The 16,975-nt window shown below is 42.1% G+C and overlaps 1 protein-coding gene across 1 annotated transcript; it reads right to left on the reverse strand.

Annotated features, from left to right (window-relative positions):
* Positions 1–10,130: 10,130 nt before the first annotated feature.
* LOC148137312 (putative G protein-coupled receptor 139) lies at positions 10,131–15,459 on the reverse strand. Its single transcript, XM_087983007.1, has 2 exons — positions 15,363–15,459; positions 10,131–11,023 (listed from the first exon to the last, which is right to left on the reverse strand). The coding sequence occupies exons 1-2, from the start codon at positions 15,457–15,459 to the stop codon at positions 10,131–10,133; spliced, it is 990 nt and encodes a 329-aa protein (XP_087839133.1).
* Between the last annotated feature and the right edge of the window lie 1,516 nt (positions 15,460–16,975).

Consider the following 16,975-nt stretch of genomic DNA (forward strand, 5'->3'; position numbering starts at 1 on the left):
GACCAGTAAAGGTCAGCATACCATACACCTTCTTTATTACCCTATCTACTTGTGTGGTCACTCACAAGGAGCTATGAACTTGAACCCCATGATCCCTCTGTACATCAATGCTGTTCAGGGCCCTGCCATTAACTATATACTTTTCCTAAACATTTGATCTCCGAAAGTGCAGCACCTCACACTAACCCAGATTAACTCCATCTGCCATTTCTCCGCCCATATCTGCACCTGATATATATCCCGCTGTATCCTTTCACAACCATCTACACCATACGCAACTCCAATGATCTTTTACATAAAGTCAATTATATATATATGTCACAAACAGCATAGGTCCCAGTATGGTTCTCTGTGGAACACCGCTAGTCATTGATCTCCACCTTAAAAACACCCTTCCAGTACTACCCCCGGCCTTCTATGAGCAAGCCGATTCTAAATTCACAAGGCCAAGTCACCATGGATCACATGCATCTTAATCTTCTGGATGGGCCTATCATGAGGGGCCCTGTGGAAACCCTTACTAAAATACATGTAGGCAACAGCCACTGCTCCAACCTCATTGCTCACTCATCACCTCCTCAAAAAATTCAATCAAGTTAATAAGACATGATCTGTCCCACACAAAGCCATAGGCAAAAGTGAGGACTGCAGATGCTAGAGATTAGTGTGGTGGTGAAAAAGCATAGCAGGTCAGGCAGCATCCGAGGAACAGGAAAATCGACATTTCGTGCAAAAGCTGTTCATCAGGAATGAGGCTCGGAGCCTCGGGGGTGGAGAGATAAATGGAAGGGGGGTGGGGCTGGCGGGAAGATAGCTGAGAGTGCGATATGTAAATGGAGGTGGGGGTAAAGGTGATAGGTCAGAGGGGAGGGTGGAGCGGATAGGTGGGAAGGAAGATGGACAGGTGGGACAGGTCATTAGGACTGTGCTGAGTTGGAAGATTGGAACTGGGATAAGGTGAGGGGAGGAGAAATGGGGAAACTGGTGAAATCCACATTGATGCCATGGGGTTGGAGGGTCCCGAGGCAGAATATGAATTGTTCTTCCTCCAGGCGTTGGGTGGTGAGGGAATGGCGATATAGGGGGCCCAGGACTTGCATGTCCTTGGCAGACTGGGAGGGGGAGTTGAAATGTTGGGCCACGGGATGGTGGGTTTGATTGGTGCCGGTGTCCTGGAGATGTTCCCTAAAGCGCTCTGCGAGGAGGCGTCCAGTCTTCTCAATGTAGAGGAGACCGCATTGGGAGCAACGGATACAATAAGTGACATTGGTGGATGTGCAGGTGAAACTTTGATGGATGTGGAAGACTCCTTTGGGGCCTTGGACGGAGGTGAGGGGGAAGGTGTGTGCGCAGGTTTTACAATTCCACCTCCATTGGACCCCTTCACCAATGTCCAATGTACCTGGATACCACGTGCTGGTCTGTTACCCACCCTCGACATCTTTACTTCCAATATTGACCGCCTCAACCTCTCAAAATGCGCAGCCCTCCAATTAGTATTGTAATTCTGATATGTACCAGCAGGCCTCCCAGTCCTCCAAGGACGCCTCTTAGTGACCACCCTTCCAAGCCATTGCCATACATATTGTCAATAGTTTGGATAGTCTGGATTTCCTGTGTGATGTGTTTAGGGAGGTCAGTGATGTTAGTGGGTTCATCAGGGATGGAGGTGCAGCACTCTGCCCCAACAGTAGCACAGGTGTCACCCTCCTTGGCTAGCAGGAAGTCCAGGGCCAAATGATTCTGGAGGGCCACAATCCTAACCGAAAGTAGTTCCGCATTACACGGATGGCCCACAGGTCGGCGTTGTTCCGGAAATGCAATTGCCACGGATCCTGAAATAATTGAGCACGCAGCATTTGATTCTTCACTCAGCCCGGAAGGCTGAATTGTTTGCCCTCACTCAGACTTGCATTTTGGCGGAGGGGAAATCGGCCGATATTTGTACGGACCCTGGCTAGGCTTTCGGTATTGTCCATGACTACAACACGTTATGGGAGCACAGGGGATTTTTAACCTCCACGGGGCAACCCATTAGTAACGCTGTTTTTGTGTATAATCTTTTGCAGGCCTCATAGTGATCATCCAGCCTAGCGGTGATCAAATGTTCAGCTTGCACTGGTGACAGGGTCTCCCAGGGCAACACGCAAGCAGGCAGCCTTACACCGCGCTTTCCTGGTCCCATTGGGCTCACAGCAACACCTGATCACAAAAAGGATAAGGACGGGTACGCCAGATGTAGGAGAGATACGACACTTACTGGGGCACATCCCTGTAGAGGAATGCAGACTATGGTCATAGATGGGGTGCTCCCTAGACGTTCTATTGTTTACAACTAGACTTTAGACAATAGAACTTGCCAGATTACAATGTTATAAGTATTGGGTGGTAATAGTAGATGCCTTCAGCAGATGGATTTAGGCCATCCCAACAAAGGACAACATGACTACAACGGTGGTAAAAAAAACTACTGAGGGAAATAATTCCCCCCGATGGACTCCCGGAGACCATTAGCTCAGACAATGGGCCACACTCCGTGGCTAAAATTAACCAGGGGATTTACAGGGAATTAGCGATAAACAACAATTCCACTGTAACCCCCACCCAAACGCAGCTGGGGTGGTGGAATGGGCAAATCGTACCCAAACATAAAGCTGGCAAAGCTAAAACAGGAAACAGGCCTAGGTTGGCCCTGTTCCACATGAGAGTTACCCCTTCGAGCAAAACCGGTCAGTCTCCTGCTGAGGTGGTTTATGGGAAGCCTATGAGGACCCCATGAGGACCTGGGATAGACCCCTCCCTGAAAGACTTGAAATGAACACCCTGGGAGAGGAGGTGGGGGCATACCTGCAGGGGCTAACCAAATCTCTCCAAAGTTTGCATTTGCAGGTACGCCAGGCTTACCGAGAGCGCCGTGATTTGCCTGAAGGGGACTACCCTGCTGCTGATAAAGGACTGGGAATGAAAGAAGCTGGGACCAAGATGGAGAGGACTGTTCCAGGTGCTGCTGACCACCCCCACGGCTGTGAAGGTAAAAGAGTAGCCTTGATGGGTACACAGAACCGACTGCCAAAGAGTCAGCCTGGAAACCAACACCGATTAAGGACAAAGATATTTTCCATACTTGTGACATTGGGGACTTTGGGAAATGGAGCCTTGAGAACAGATGGATTTCAAACTGACACCCCCAAACATAATAGCTTTTCGGACCTGGCCTTCCAGACAGCCCATGTAATGGGGAGAGACACCCACTGCTGGGTATGTCCCCACACACCACCCATTCGGGGGGCAATCCCTTTGTGGCCCATACCTTTTCACTGACACAAATTGGCTGAATGGCTACTGCGTCACAGCTTTTCCAGTGATCCTGCTAACACCGATAACGCACGGGAATTACAGTTGGAAGGGTATTATCTGACCTCATTCAGGGACTGGTATCACCACCTTAATTACAACCAACCGCATAGGCCCCCCTCCCTTGTAGGTCTCAACAGCACCATCGACTACACCATTTGTTTCAGGAGGGAAGGGAAGCCTTCTAAAGGTACTTATGTGTGAACAAGTGAACACTCTTCTGCCACCCCCTGGGTCGAACCTATTCAGAATTTAACAGAATATCGGCACTTTGTATTTGATTGGTCTGCCAGCCACAAGAGAACATCAGGCTACCTCTGGAATAACCCTACTCCCAGGGTGTGTGTGTGTGTGTGTGTGTGTGTGCACGTGCATGTCTGTGTGTGGGCGTCTGTGTCTGTGTGTCTGTATGTGTCTGTGTGTGTGTCTGTGTGTGGGTGTCTGTGTGTGTGTCTGTGTCTGTGTGTGTGTATCTGTGTGTGGTCTGTGTGTGGGTGTGTGTGTCTGTGTGTGTGTCTGTGTCTGTGTGTGTGTATCTGTGTGTCTGTGTGTGTGGTCTGTGTGTGGGTGTGTGTGTCTGTGTGTGTGTGGTCTGTGTGTGTGTCTGTGTGTGTGTGGTCTGTGTGTGTGGGTGTGTATCTGTGTGTCTGTGTGTGGGTGTCTGTGTGTGGGTGTCTGTGTGTGTGTATCTGTGTGTCTGTGTGTGTGTTCTGTGTGTGGGTGTGTGTGTCTGTGTGTGTGGTCTGTGTGTGTGGGTGTGTATCTGTGTGTCTGTGTGTGTCTGTGTGTGTGTGGTCTGTGTGTGGGTGTGTGTGTCTGTGTGTGTGTCTGTGTGTGTTTGTGAGTGTGTGTGTGTGTGTGTGAGACTGTGTGTGTGGGTGTGTATCTGTGTGTCTGTGTGTGTCTGTGTGTGTGTGGTCTGTGTGTGGGTGTGTGTGTCTGTGTGTGTGTCTGTGTGTGTTTGTGAGTGTGTGTGTGTGTGTGTGAGACTGTGTGTGTGTCTGTGAGTGTGTGTGTATGTGTGTCTGTGTGTGTGTCTGTGTGTGTGTGTGTGTCTGTGTGTGTGTCTGTGTGTGTGTCTGTGTGTGTGTGTGTGTTTTGGGGGCGGTGCTTACCTTGACTGCTTACAATGGCACATACTTTATTTGTGGGTTAAAAGTCTACCTCTGGAGGCTTCCCTCCAATTGGAGGGGTTTTGTGTGACATGGGGTATGTAGTACCCTGCATTCTGACCTTGCCCTCACTCCTTGCCGGGTTCCTCACCTGGGTGGGAATGTTCTCTCCCTCGACAGGAATCTATTTGCATGACAAAGAACTTAGTCAGCTCAGGACCGTATGGGAAAGGGTCGCCAATGATATGCCTAGTGCCTTAACTGAAACTAATGCAGAACTACTTGCGGTTTGGACTGTGGCCCTCCAGAATCATTTTTCCCTGGACTTCCTGCTAGCTAAGGAGGGCGGCACCTGTGCTACTGTTGGGGCAGAGTGCTGCACTTACATCCCTGATGAACCCACTAACATCACTGACCTCCCTAAACACATCACACAGGAAATCCAGACTGTCCAAACTATTGACAATATGTCTAGTAATGGTCATTAGGAGGCGTCCTTGGAGGACTGGGAGGCCTGCTGGTACATCTCGGAATTACAATACTAATTGTAATCGTCTGCATTCTAGTGCTCTGGTACTTATGGCCACTGTTGTCCGAATGTTTTCGTTATAGACTCTGACGGGACCTGGTTGATCATCGAATGATCAGTAGGAGGGAATGAGACAGTTAGAAAGCCACAAAGGGATCAGTTCCATCTTTTACTTGTTTCTCATGGCATACTAGGGACTCAAAGGCTAAGCATTCCATTGCTAAGAGGACTCAGTACAGTATCAATTGCATGTCTGCCCTCTTACAAATTGAGACAGGACATTTCAGTCAGGGATCTGGCTGACTCTCAGAGAACTGATTCCTCAGGAGCCATAACTTGCAGCCTCAGGCAAAGGTATTTGTTCTCCCTGGACAAGACTGATAGCCTTGGCCATAACCCTATTAACTGCCTCCTGCTCCCATTATTTTGGTTCTTTTCCCTATTAACACAGGCATGTGAATCCCCCATTGAGAACAAGCAAAGCCCTTCTGTTGTAATCTCTTCCCATCAAAGCACAATTATGAAGAATACGATAACCAGTCCCTGTAATCCATCCACTCATTATCACAGGACATCGACAATCACTGGGCATTGTAAAATAATAATTGCCTGTCTTCAACAATGCAACAACAGTCGACCATGTGACTTATAGACTTTTTGATTCCGATAAAAAATACTATCTTTGTGTGTAGAGCAGAGATTCATGGAGAAGGGTCACCACAAGTAGACACACAACTACTTTTGGGGACATTGAGAATCTCTCACTGGCTCTCCGATAATAAAGCATCTACCGTTGTACAGAAACTTGTGTCATCCGGATTTGTGGAACAAAATATCCATCAACAGAATGCCTTGGGATTGTCTGTGACCTAATATGCCAAGATCATTTCTGGCCCCTTCTTGCTCTCCTAATTCCCTGCAAGAGTTTTTTCCAGCTTTCTTTATATTCCTCATGGCCCCTGTCTGATTTTAGCTTCCTAATCCTCAGGTGTGCTTCTGTTTTCCCTTTGACTAAATTCACAGCAAACCACATGATCCAAGGGTCCCTTAATCTTACCATCCTTGATCTTCCTCCTTACTGGAACATGTTGGTCTTAAACTCTGAACAGCAGGTGTTTAAAGAACTCCCACATTCAAATGTATACTGGCCTGATCACAGCTCCTCCCAATTAATACTCCCTAACTCCCAACTAATATTGACATAATTTTCCCTTCATCCAATTTAGTGACATGCCTCAAGGTCCTGACTTATCCTTGTTCCTAGCCATCTGAAATGTAAGGAGTTCACTGTTTCCAGAATGCTCTCCCACAGAAAGGTTAGTCACATGGACAGGCTCATTAGCCAGTACCAAGCCCAGTATGGCCCCTCCTCTAGTTGGACCATCCACATACTGTCTGTACAATCTGAGAGCTGGCTCTGAGGAAGCTGGACCAGGGTCAGGTTACCGTTCAGCTGGAAATAAACAGTGACTTGGTGATGGGATACCGGCCTCGGGGGATTTAATTCACCATTGACCTGGGCTCGAATTCTGCCTCAGCAAATGGTGGCATGGGAATTCAATAAAAATCTAACAATCGTTTGAAAACCGTGTTGGGATCACTAACTTTCGGGAAGGAACCTGCCCTCCTTACCTGGTCTGGCCTACATGTGGCCCCCACCCCAAAGCAATGTGGACCCCCGGGGTAACTAGGGAGAGGCAGGAAATGACAGCCTCATCCCAGAAATGATGTTTTTCAAAATGAAGTCTGAGGGCACCCATGAGCCCGAGGTGCAGGAGGGTTTGGAGTGTTCTCCTAAGGAACAGTGCTGCCCTGCTGAGCAGGCTCTGATCATTGTAACCCCAAATAAATCCCAAGGGAAACACAGGGGAAGTGGCACAGGGTTACACACTGACAGACATGAGAAGGAACATCGATGTTGACATACACAGAACCACCACTCCCCCCCCACCCTCCCTCCCCCACCCACCGAGGAGTCATATCTGGTGTCAGGCAATTTCCAGGCTCCAAAGTAACTCAGCTCTCCTTTTGTTGTCCCAGTGTGGTTTTCCATAAGCAGCAGACATCACAACGTTCAATGTTGCTCCGTGACTGGGATCACAGCACCTGGGCCATTCATTCATTTGGGAGGGTGCCCCCCACTGAGGTTGTAAAAATGTTCATAGTTCCCAGTCTTCCAGCTACCTCGACACTTATCATCAGGTCCTTTCCCAATTGTAAAGACCCAAAATATCTCCTTCAGAGACGAGCAGAGACCTGGGGAATTTAAAACACCTGAGGCAGCAACAAGTATCAATTGGTTCATTTTGGTCAGAGGATTACAAAGGGACAATATAATAAAGAGCAGACAATTCTAAAGGGGTTACAGGAGAAGCAGGGCTTGAGCAGTTTGTACATTTGTCATTAAAGGTGGAAGAGGGAGTGCAGCAAATGTACATCAGGCTGATATCAGGGAGGGCAGGGCTGCTGTATGAGGAGAGATTGGTACAACTGGGCCTGGGTACAACAGCATTTAGAAGGATGGGAGGCAAAGAGTCAGTCATGGTGTTGTTGGAAACCCAAGGCTTTATTACCAGGGGCATGTGAGAAACAGGGAGGTATCAGACACAGTATCTCCTGGCACAGAGTGTAGTGCCTGGTTTTTACTGCAATGGAGACTTGAGCACAAAGAATTGAGGGATGGGCATTGCTCTTCAGGCAGAAGGTTTAATTAAGTTCTCAAATAATGAGGCATCCGAACAGAAACGTTGAAAAAATCCTGCTCCCCATGATGACAGGTTCACACACACATAAACACAGAATGGAAACCACAGGGGAAAGAAGCAATGGAGACATAAGACAAAATGATCCTCCAGCTAATCATTTGTATCAGGATGCACTGCCTCAGATAATGGTGGAGGGAAATTCAACTGAGACATCTGGGAGAGAATGGGATCATTAACTGACACGATGGAGTGTCACTAAGTGAATTGTTCTTTCTCAGAGCCAGCACAGACACAACATTTGAATGGCCTCCTTCTGTGCTGTAACAATTCAGCGAGTCTTGTTATGGATCAGATCAAACCCTCTATAAACATATCACGGAGATAGCCTGGACCTTAACCTTTCTCTTAAAGGTATGTGTAAGGTGCTGCATTTCAGATGTGATTCACTTGGTCAAACACCCAGGCTTTCAGGAAAACATTTTATTATTACACCACAGTTAAAATACAAAGAAATACAAGAAAAAAATTACACAATTTTAGCTTAACTGAAATACTTAACAAAATAAAATATTGTTTAACGACTACTCCCCAACAGTTCCAATATAGCAGCATCCCATATAAACACACCCTTCGCAAAGGCCAATTCAGCACACAGAGATTTCTCTCACTTGCTGTCTCCTTAGACTAGGAGAAGGAACACCAACAGAATGAATCCAGCAGTAGAGAGAGAACTACAGCTTTTTCCAGCAACAGAAAAGAAAGATGTATGATAGCAGCTTCAAATCCAAAAAAATCCGTCTTCTACTTGTGAAAGTAAAGAGCAAAAACCCTGGATATGTGTGAGCCTGGCTCCACCCACTCATGCTTTCTTTGTCTACATTTAATCCTGTGTCTGTCAAAACATTCATTTTACTGTTCGAATCCAAATTTCCAGCACTTGGCACATAGCCTTGCGTTCTTTGACATTGTAGGGGCATATCATAAGACCATAAGACATAGGAGCGGAAGTAAGGCCATTTGGCCCATCGAGTCCACTCCGCCATTCTATCATGGCTGATGGGCATTTCAACTCCACTTCCCCGTATTCTCCCCGTAGCCCTTAATTCCTTGTGACATCAAGAATTTATCAATTTCTGCCTTGAAGACATTTAGCGTCCCAGCCTCCACTGCAATCTGTGGCAATGAATTCCACAGGCCCACCACTCTCTGGCTGAAGAAATGTCTCCGCATTTCTGTTCTGAATTTACCCCCTCTAATTCTAAGGCTGTGTCCACAGGTCCTAGTCTCCTCACCTAACGGAAACAATTTCTAGCGTCCACCCTCTCCAAGCCATGTATTATCTTGAAAGTTTCTATTGGATCTCCCCTTAATCTTCTAAACTCCAATGAATACAATCCCATCATATGTTAGACCTACCATTCCAGGGATCATATCTAAACACATCTTAAATATTATCTGGGTTTCTGTGTTCAGAGAACATACATGCAGCGAGTTTCAGACTCCCACCACCCACTGGATGAAACGCGTTTACTCACATTTCGTGTAAACCTCCTGCTCATTAACTTAAATCAACGTCATCGGTCATTGATCCCTCTTTCAAGGAGAAAATGTTTTTTTTCTGACTACTCTATCTATGCCCCTCATAATTTGACACATATCAGTGATATCCCCTATCAATCTCCACTGCTCTCCGGAAAAAAAACAGTCTGTCCAAATCTATCTTTGAACTGAAACTCTCCAGCCCAGGCAACATCCCAGTAACTGCCTTCTCCGCCTTCTCTCGTACCATCACAGCCCTTTTAAAATGTGGATTCTAGAACTGCACATCTTACATGAGCTAAGATCGAATCAGTGTTTAAGATTGTTCCACCATCACCTCTCTGCGATTAAATTCTAAGTCTGGACTAATAAAGGCAAGTACTCCACATGCCTTTGCAAACACTTTATCCACCCGACTGACACCTTAAGGAATTAAGGATGGTGCACATCAATGTCCCTCTGATCTGCTGTGCTTCCAAGGATCTGATACTATGCTCGTGATTTAAGAGAAAGAGGGTGTGTCGTGTTATTATTTGTCTCATTGAAGTGGGCCATGAGACTGAAAAGGTTGGGAAACATTCACCTTGATTCTATGTTGTTCCCGTCCATCTGTTCATCCTGTATTCCCTCGCCTTGTTTGTCCTGTCCAAGTACCTCACATCACATTGATCCCGACTGAATTCCATTGGACACAGTCTGACCTTCTGACCAGGGGTCTACATCCTCCAATAATGTAAAGCTCTTCTCCTCATGCTTCACCACTCCAGTGAATAAAACAGGAACAGTCACGGTTACAACACTGATCTGAACTTCAAATTGTTTTTAAAAAGTAATTGGACCAATAATCTAACAAAATGGTGTATTAACGTTGAACGTTGGCTTGAAGTTTCATCACATTACCTTAACCAACCTTGTGAAAGGATACATTATTCCATTCTTCATCGCTTCCCTGAATTTCCTCTGGGTAACTGCATAAATAAAGGTGTTTGTGCAGCAACTCAGGAGCTGGAGCATGAAGCCAATCTCACTAACAAATGTTGGCAGAGGAACTGGGTATCCCAAGTAATCAAAGCGTTTCAGTATGGAATAAGCAATGAACACCACCCATAACATGATGAAATTTCCAGATATAATAAATAACATAATCATGGATTTCCTCCGACTCCCCATCTCTGGGTCACTGACACTGTCACCAGTCATCTGAGCCCGGAGTCTCCTGCGAGCTCTGTTGGCAAATATAATGTTTCTGACTGTCAATGTGTTTAACAGTAGAATCAAAATAAATGGAATGAATGGTGTTATGATGTAATGCATTAATTCAACAATAGTCCAGACAATTGAAGTAAATACATTTTGAGGCACTTTACAAAACCATAGACTATTAGAAAGCCAATATTGCTTGTAATACATGAAATACCGGACAATGTTCTTCAAACAACTCAGCACAGTCACTGTTCCTAAAACCACACCCGCTGTTTTCTTGGTGCAATGTTTATTTCTCAGCTTTTGGCAACATATGGCCACAAACCGATCAAAGGTGAACGTGACCGTGAACCAGACAGAGCAGTCTGTGGCTGCATAAAGCAGAACTGCGTGGATGTTGCACACGTGGAGAGCATGTACAAATTGAAACTCCTCCCGATATGTGATAGGAATTTGTCGTAGTATCAGATCGAAGATAATGACCAGTAGATCCGCCACTGCCATAGCCACCAGGTAATGAGTAACACATTTGGAAAGGCCACACATCCCCCGAACCAGGATCATAATTGTAATCAGATTAACTTGAAAGAAGAGGAACAAATGTAATAATTTATTGCTCAGGTATAGTGCAGAAATGATCTTTTTCCTTTATTTCCAGTAAAATATTAAAGCAAATTATTAATGAGTATCCAATGTTTTTGCAAAACTAAACCACAAATCTACCACAAATTTGCATTTTATAATTCCATTCAGAAAGGATTCTAACTATTTTACCTGTCAGGCAATAGAAATAGCGTGTAATCAAAATCATTGGAAACGCTGAAGTCTAAAACACAAAGGTGTCTGTGACAATATAAACTTCACGACTTTGAAAACTGTTCATAGATTGAAAGAACAAATAACCTGTTAAATATGGAGAGGAGCAATGATGTCTCTCGAATAAAGTGTTTCTTGAGACAAAAGGGACAATGAGAAGCTGTTGTAAAAGCAGTTACATGTGAGTCACACATCCCTGGGAAGAAGGGGTTACAAATACTAAAGGGGAGATAATACCTGCTTGAGAATTTGCTGCCTCGTGACAAAGGGACAATTATGACCTGCCGGCAGTGGTAAAGTTCTGAAGTAAAGAGTGTATTGTAGGAAAATGTATGTTTTAAGCAGCTAACCCTGAATGAAACAAGGAACAAAGGAATTACTTTTGTTGAGAAGGCAAAGTATAGACTTGAGATGGTCGAAAATATAATCTATATTTGGGATGAAAAAACCTATTGAATCATCAATAATGTACAGCACAAACGTGAAAGACAGAAAATTGTGCGAGAATCCAACAGCAGAACAACTTAGTTGCAGAACTTCAATTAATAACACGGTACAGGGATCGAATCCTGGACACTTCCAGAGACAGACCACTGTTGGTTGAAATCCAAAGTGGGTAGTAACTAAGTTGGGTTGCATGGATTATACTTGGTTACTTGAGGGATCTTAATAAAGTTGAAATTATTGTTTCAGTACTGATTGTCTCAGAGATTCCTTATTAAATGGCCAAATTAAAGGGAAATTATGTTGAGTTTAGCCACAATACATGGATCAGTGAAACGGGGTTGAAACAAGCAAAAGTTTAAGTAAATACAAAATTTGCAATCTGAAGCCAAATTTACCAACACATGAAGAAATACTGTAACAGAAATGAGCGATTCAGACATTTAGATATTTTGCTCCATTCAAGTAGGTCATTGATAACTTTTATTAATTGTCATTAACTTTTCTTTAACTCCAATCTCATTCAATCCTTAGAGGGAAAACTCTCAATAGCGATTAAGAAAGAAATAAAGAGGAAAAGAGAATGAATGAAAAACAGTAAGAAAGGAGGAAAGAAAGAGAGCAAAAAGAAAAAGAGAGAAAAAGTAAGAGTGAGAAAAAAGAAAGAAAAAATAATGAGAGAAAAAAGAACGAGAGGATAAAAAAAGAAAACAAAGAGTGAGAAAAAAGAGAAAAAAGAGAGAAAAAGAAAGAGAAAAAGTGAAAAAAGAAAGAGAAAAAGAAAAAGAGAAAAAGAAAGAGAGAAAAAAGAAAAAGAGAGAAAAAGTAAGAGTGAGAAAAAAGTAAGAGAGTGAAAAAAGAAAGAAAAAAGAATGAGAGAAAAAGTGAAAAAATAAAGAGAAAAAGAAAGAGAGAAAAAAGAAGAGAGAGAAAAAAGAAAGAGAGTTAAAAAGAGAGAGAGAAAAGAAAGATAGAAAAAAGAGAGAGTGAGTAAAGAGAAAAAAATAAAGAGAGAGAAAAGAGAGAGACAAGTGAAAGAGAGAAAAAAGAAAGAGAGTGAAACGAGAGAGAGAAAAGAAAGATAGAAAAAAGAGAGCGCGAGTAAAGAGAGAAAAATAAAGAGAGAGAAAAGAGAGAGACAAGTGAAAGAGAGAAAAAAGAGAGATAAAAGAAAGAGAGAGAAAAAAGAGAGGGAAAAGAGAGAGAGAGAAAAGAGAGAGAAAAGAAAGAGATAAAAAAGAGAGAGAAAGATAGAGAGAAAAAAGGAAAGAGAAAGAGAGAGAAAAAAGAAAGAGAAAAAGAGAGAAAAAGAAAGTGATGAAAAATAAAGACAGAAAACAATGAAAGACAGAAAAATGAAAGTGAGAAAACAATGAAAGAGACAGAGAAAAAGAAAGAGAGATAAAGAAAGAGAGAAAAAATAAAGAGAGAGAAAAAAGATAGAGAAAAGAAAGATAAAGAGAGAAAAAAAGAAAGATAAAGAGAGAGAAGAGAAAAAGAGAGAGAAAAGAGTGAAGACAAAGAAAGAGAGAAAAAGAAAGAGAGAAAAAATAAAGAGAGAGAAAAAAGATAGAGAAAAGAAAGATAAAGAGAGAAAAAAAGAAAGAGAAAGAGAGAGAAGAGAAAAAGAGAGAGAAAAGAGTGAAGACAAAGAAAGAGAGAAAAAGAAAGAGAGAAAAAATAAAGAGAGAGAAAAAAGATAGAGAAAAGAAAGATAAAGAGAGAGAAAAAGAAAGATAAAGAGAGAGAAGACAAAGAGAGAGAGAGAAAAGAGTGAAGACAAAGAAAGAGAGAAAAAGAAACAGAGAAAAAAGAAACAGAGAAAAAGGAGAGATAAAAATAAAGAGAGAAAAAAGAAAGAGAGAAAGAGGGAAGGAGAAAGAGAGGAAAAATAAAGAGAGAAAACAATGAAAGACAGAAAAAAGAAAGAGAGAAGAGAGAAAAAAATAAAGAGACAGAGAAAAAGAAAGAGAAAGAGATAGAGAAAAAAGAGAAAGAGAGAGTGAGTAGAGAAAGAGAGAGAAAAAGAGAAAAAAGAAAGATAACAAAGAAAGAGAGAGAAAAAGGAAGAGAGACAAAAAGAGGAAAAAGGAAGAGAGAAAAAAGAAAGGGAGAAAATGAAAGAGTGAAAAAAGAGAGAAAACAAAGAAAGAGAGAAAAAGAAAGAGAAAAAAGAGAGAAAACAAAGGAAGAGAAAAAAGAAAAGAAAGAGTGAACAAAGAGAGAAAAAGAGAGAACAAAGAGAGAAATAGAGAGAAAACGAAGAAACAGTGAAAACAAAGAAAGAGAGAAAAAAATTAGGAGAGAGAGAAAAAGGAAGAGAAAGAGAGAAAAAAGAAAGAGAAAGAGAGAGAAGAGAAAAAGAGAGAAAAAAGGAAGAGAAAAAGAGAGAAAACAAAGAAAGAGAAAAATAATAAATGAGAAAAGAAAGAAATAGAGAAAAAAGAGAAAAAGAAAGCCAGAAAAAAGAGAGCTAAAATGAAAGAGTGGAAAAAAAGAGAGACAACAAAGAAAGAGAGAAAAAAGAAAGAGAAAGTGGAAAAAGAAAGAGAAAAAAAAAGAGAGAGAAAAAAGAGAGAGAAAAAAGAATGCAAAAGACAGAGAAAAGACAAAGAAAAAGACAGAAGAGAAAACTGAGAGAAAAAAGAAAGAAGAAATAGAGAAAAAATGAAAAGAGGAAAGGAGAAAAAAGAAAGAGAAAAAGAGAGAAAGAGAGAAAGAGAGAGAAAAATGAAAGAAAAAGAGAGAGAAAAAGGAAGTGAAAGAGAGAAAAAGAGAGAAAAGAAAGAGAGAAAAGAAAGAAATAGAGAAAAAAGAGAGAAAAAAGAAAGCCAGAAAAAAGAGAGTGAAAATGAAAGAGTGAAAAAAAGAGAGACAAGAAAGAAAGAGAGAGTAAAATGAAAGAGAAAGTGGTAAAAGAAAGGGAGAAAAAAGAGAAAAAACGGGAGAGAGAAAAAGAATGCAAAAGAGAGAGAAAAGAAAGAGAAAAAGGAGAGAAAACAAAGAAAGAGAAAAATAGAAAGAGAGAAAAGAAAGAAATAGAGAAAAAAGAGTGAAAAAAGAAAGCTAGAAAAAAGAGAGCGAAAATTAAAGAGTGAAGAAATGAGAGAACACAAAGAAAGAGAGAGAAAAAAGAAAGAGAAAGAGGAAAAAGAGAAAAAAATAGAGAGAGAAAAAAAGAGAGGGAAAATGAATGCAAAGGAGAGAGAACAGAATGAGAAAGAGAGAGAGAAGAGAAAACAGAGAAAAAAGAAAGAAAAAGAGAGAAAAAAGGAAAAGAAAAAGAGAGAATGAATGGAAAGAGGAAACGAGAGAGAAAAAAGAAAGAGAAAGCGAGAGAAAAAAGAAAGAAAAAGAGAGAGATAAAGAAAGAGAGAGAGAAAAAAGAGAGAAAAGAGAGAGAAAAAAGAAAGAAAAAAGAAAGAGAGAAAAAAGAAAGAAAAAAGAAAGAGAGAGAGACTGAAACGGTAGATGGATAGACAATTTATTGTTTTGCCTCATGATGTTAATGAATTCTTATAGAAAAATGGAATTCGTCTTGATGTCTACTCACTGCAGAAACGTAAGGAAGATCAAAAAAGAATGTAACACAGAATTTACAATGCTGCGCGTGATTAAATTGCATTTTTTTTGGAATTTCATCTACAGGATGCAACTTACCCGGGACACCAACAGCAGCTAAGACCGGGTAGTAAATCCTCTGTATATCAGTGATCACCCACAGAATCTTCAGCTTTACCATAAAGCTAAGAGACATGGTTTCCCATTTGAAAATAATGGTAATTTGGATGATTGTTGACAAGGATTACCCAGTTTTCTCTTTGAGAGATTGAGAAAACTTCCATTATTTATAAGGGGGAAGAATTCATCAGATCAGAAAACCAATTCCCAAGTTACTGAGCTTAATTACAGCCACTAACGAAAGTAATGAAATCAACAACTATTGTAAGGGGAATTTGTGCATGAGCGGGCGTGTCCTGACCAGTTAACCCTATCCCTGCTCGACAACCCCAAGCGTTTGTCCAAATCAGCATATTAATAGAATAGTCCATGTCCAACAATTCTAATAAAGGTATCTTCTGAAACAAATCAGCGGTGGGAAATAAGAATGAACATTGCACAGAATGTTAATAGAGGAGTTTAGTTGTCAGTACATAGACTGATTCAGTGTTGGCATCATTCAATGAGGCTACAGTCACTGATTTCCCCACGAGCAATGTCCTGGAGCCCTTGACTAGAAACTTAACTGAATGAGCTACACAAATCCAACGGTTTTTTTCATATCTTCTGGGATGAAGGTGTCACTGGGCGTGGAAGCATTAATTTCCTGTCCCTAGTTATTCTCCAGAAGGTGTGAATGAGCTGCCTTCTTAATTACTGCACTTCACGTGCTGCAGGGAGATGGACACTACCAACAGCAAGTCAGAAGCTTGGAAAACTGCACTAAGTAATTCACGTCCTGACTCCCCAAAGCTTCTCTAACATCTGCAAAGTAAACGTCAGGACTGTGATGGAATCCTCCCCACTTGTCTGAATGGGTGCAGCTCCAACAGCACTCAGGGAAGCTTGACACCATCCAGGGAAAAGCAGCCAACTTGATTGGTACCACATCGTCACCCACCCAGACCCTCCACCACCGGCTGTGTGTACCATCTATAGGATACACAGTTTAATGTTTAACATATTTATAATTAAAATAATGGGTGGACATTAAAACAGAGATGAGGATTAATTTTCTCTCCAATGCTTGTGAGGCTTTGGAAGTTGATACAGAATTAAATGAACAATGGAGCGAAAAGATGAAGGTACCAAAACAGACTCGAATGTCTAAAGGTGCGTAAGTCTGTGAAACAGAACAGTGGCACAAGATGGAACACATACCCTTTAGAGCAAATGGCAGGAGAAGTTCGAGATGCTTAAAAACATCCTTCTGTCTGTATTCATGTGGGAAAGTGTAAATACTAGTCAAAATAATAGGGCTTCAAGGCATTAATCTGACTTTTAAAAAATATTTAATACTCAGAAAGAAAAGCACCCTGGATAAAGTTAACAACAGTTGATAAATAATTTGGATCTTATAATCTACATCCAGGATTTCAAAGGAAAAGGAAGCAGAGAGGGTGGTGTTGACCTTCCTGAGCAATCGATCTCACTGCTTTTCAACTGGTGTGCCACAGCACACTGGGATGTGGTGTCAGGGTGAGAAGTGTGCTGTGGAATGTTTGGGAGGCAGTGCTGCTTTACCAGGGCATTGAATCTGTCTTTGTGTTTCT

Source organism: Chiloscyllium plagiosum, unplaced genomic scaffold (assembly GCF_037043375.1).
Source record: "Chiloscyllium plagiosum isolate Xiang-an unplaced genomic scaffold, Cpla_swu_hap1 HiC_scaffold_44, whole genome shotgun sequence".
NCBI lineage: Eukaryota > Metazoa > Chordata > Chondrichthyes > Orectolobiformes > Hemiscylliidae > Chiloscyllium > Chiloscyllium plagiosum.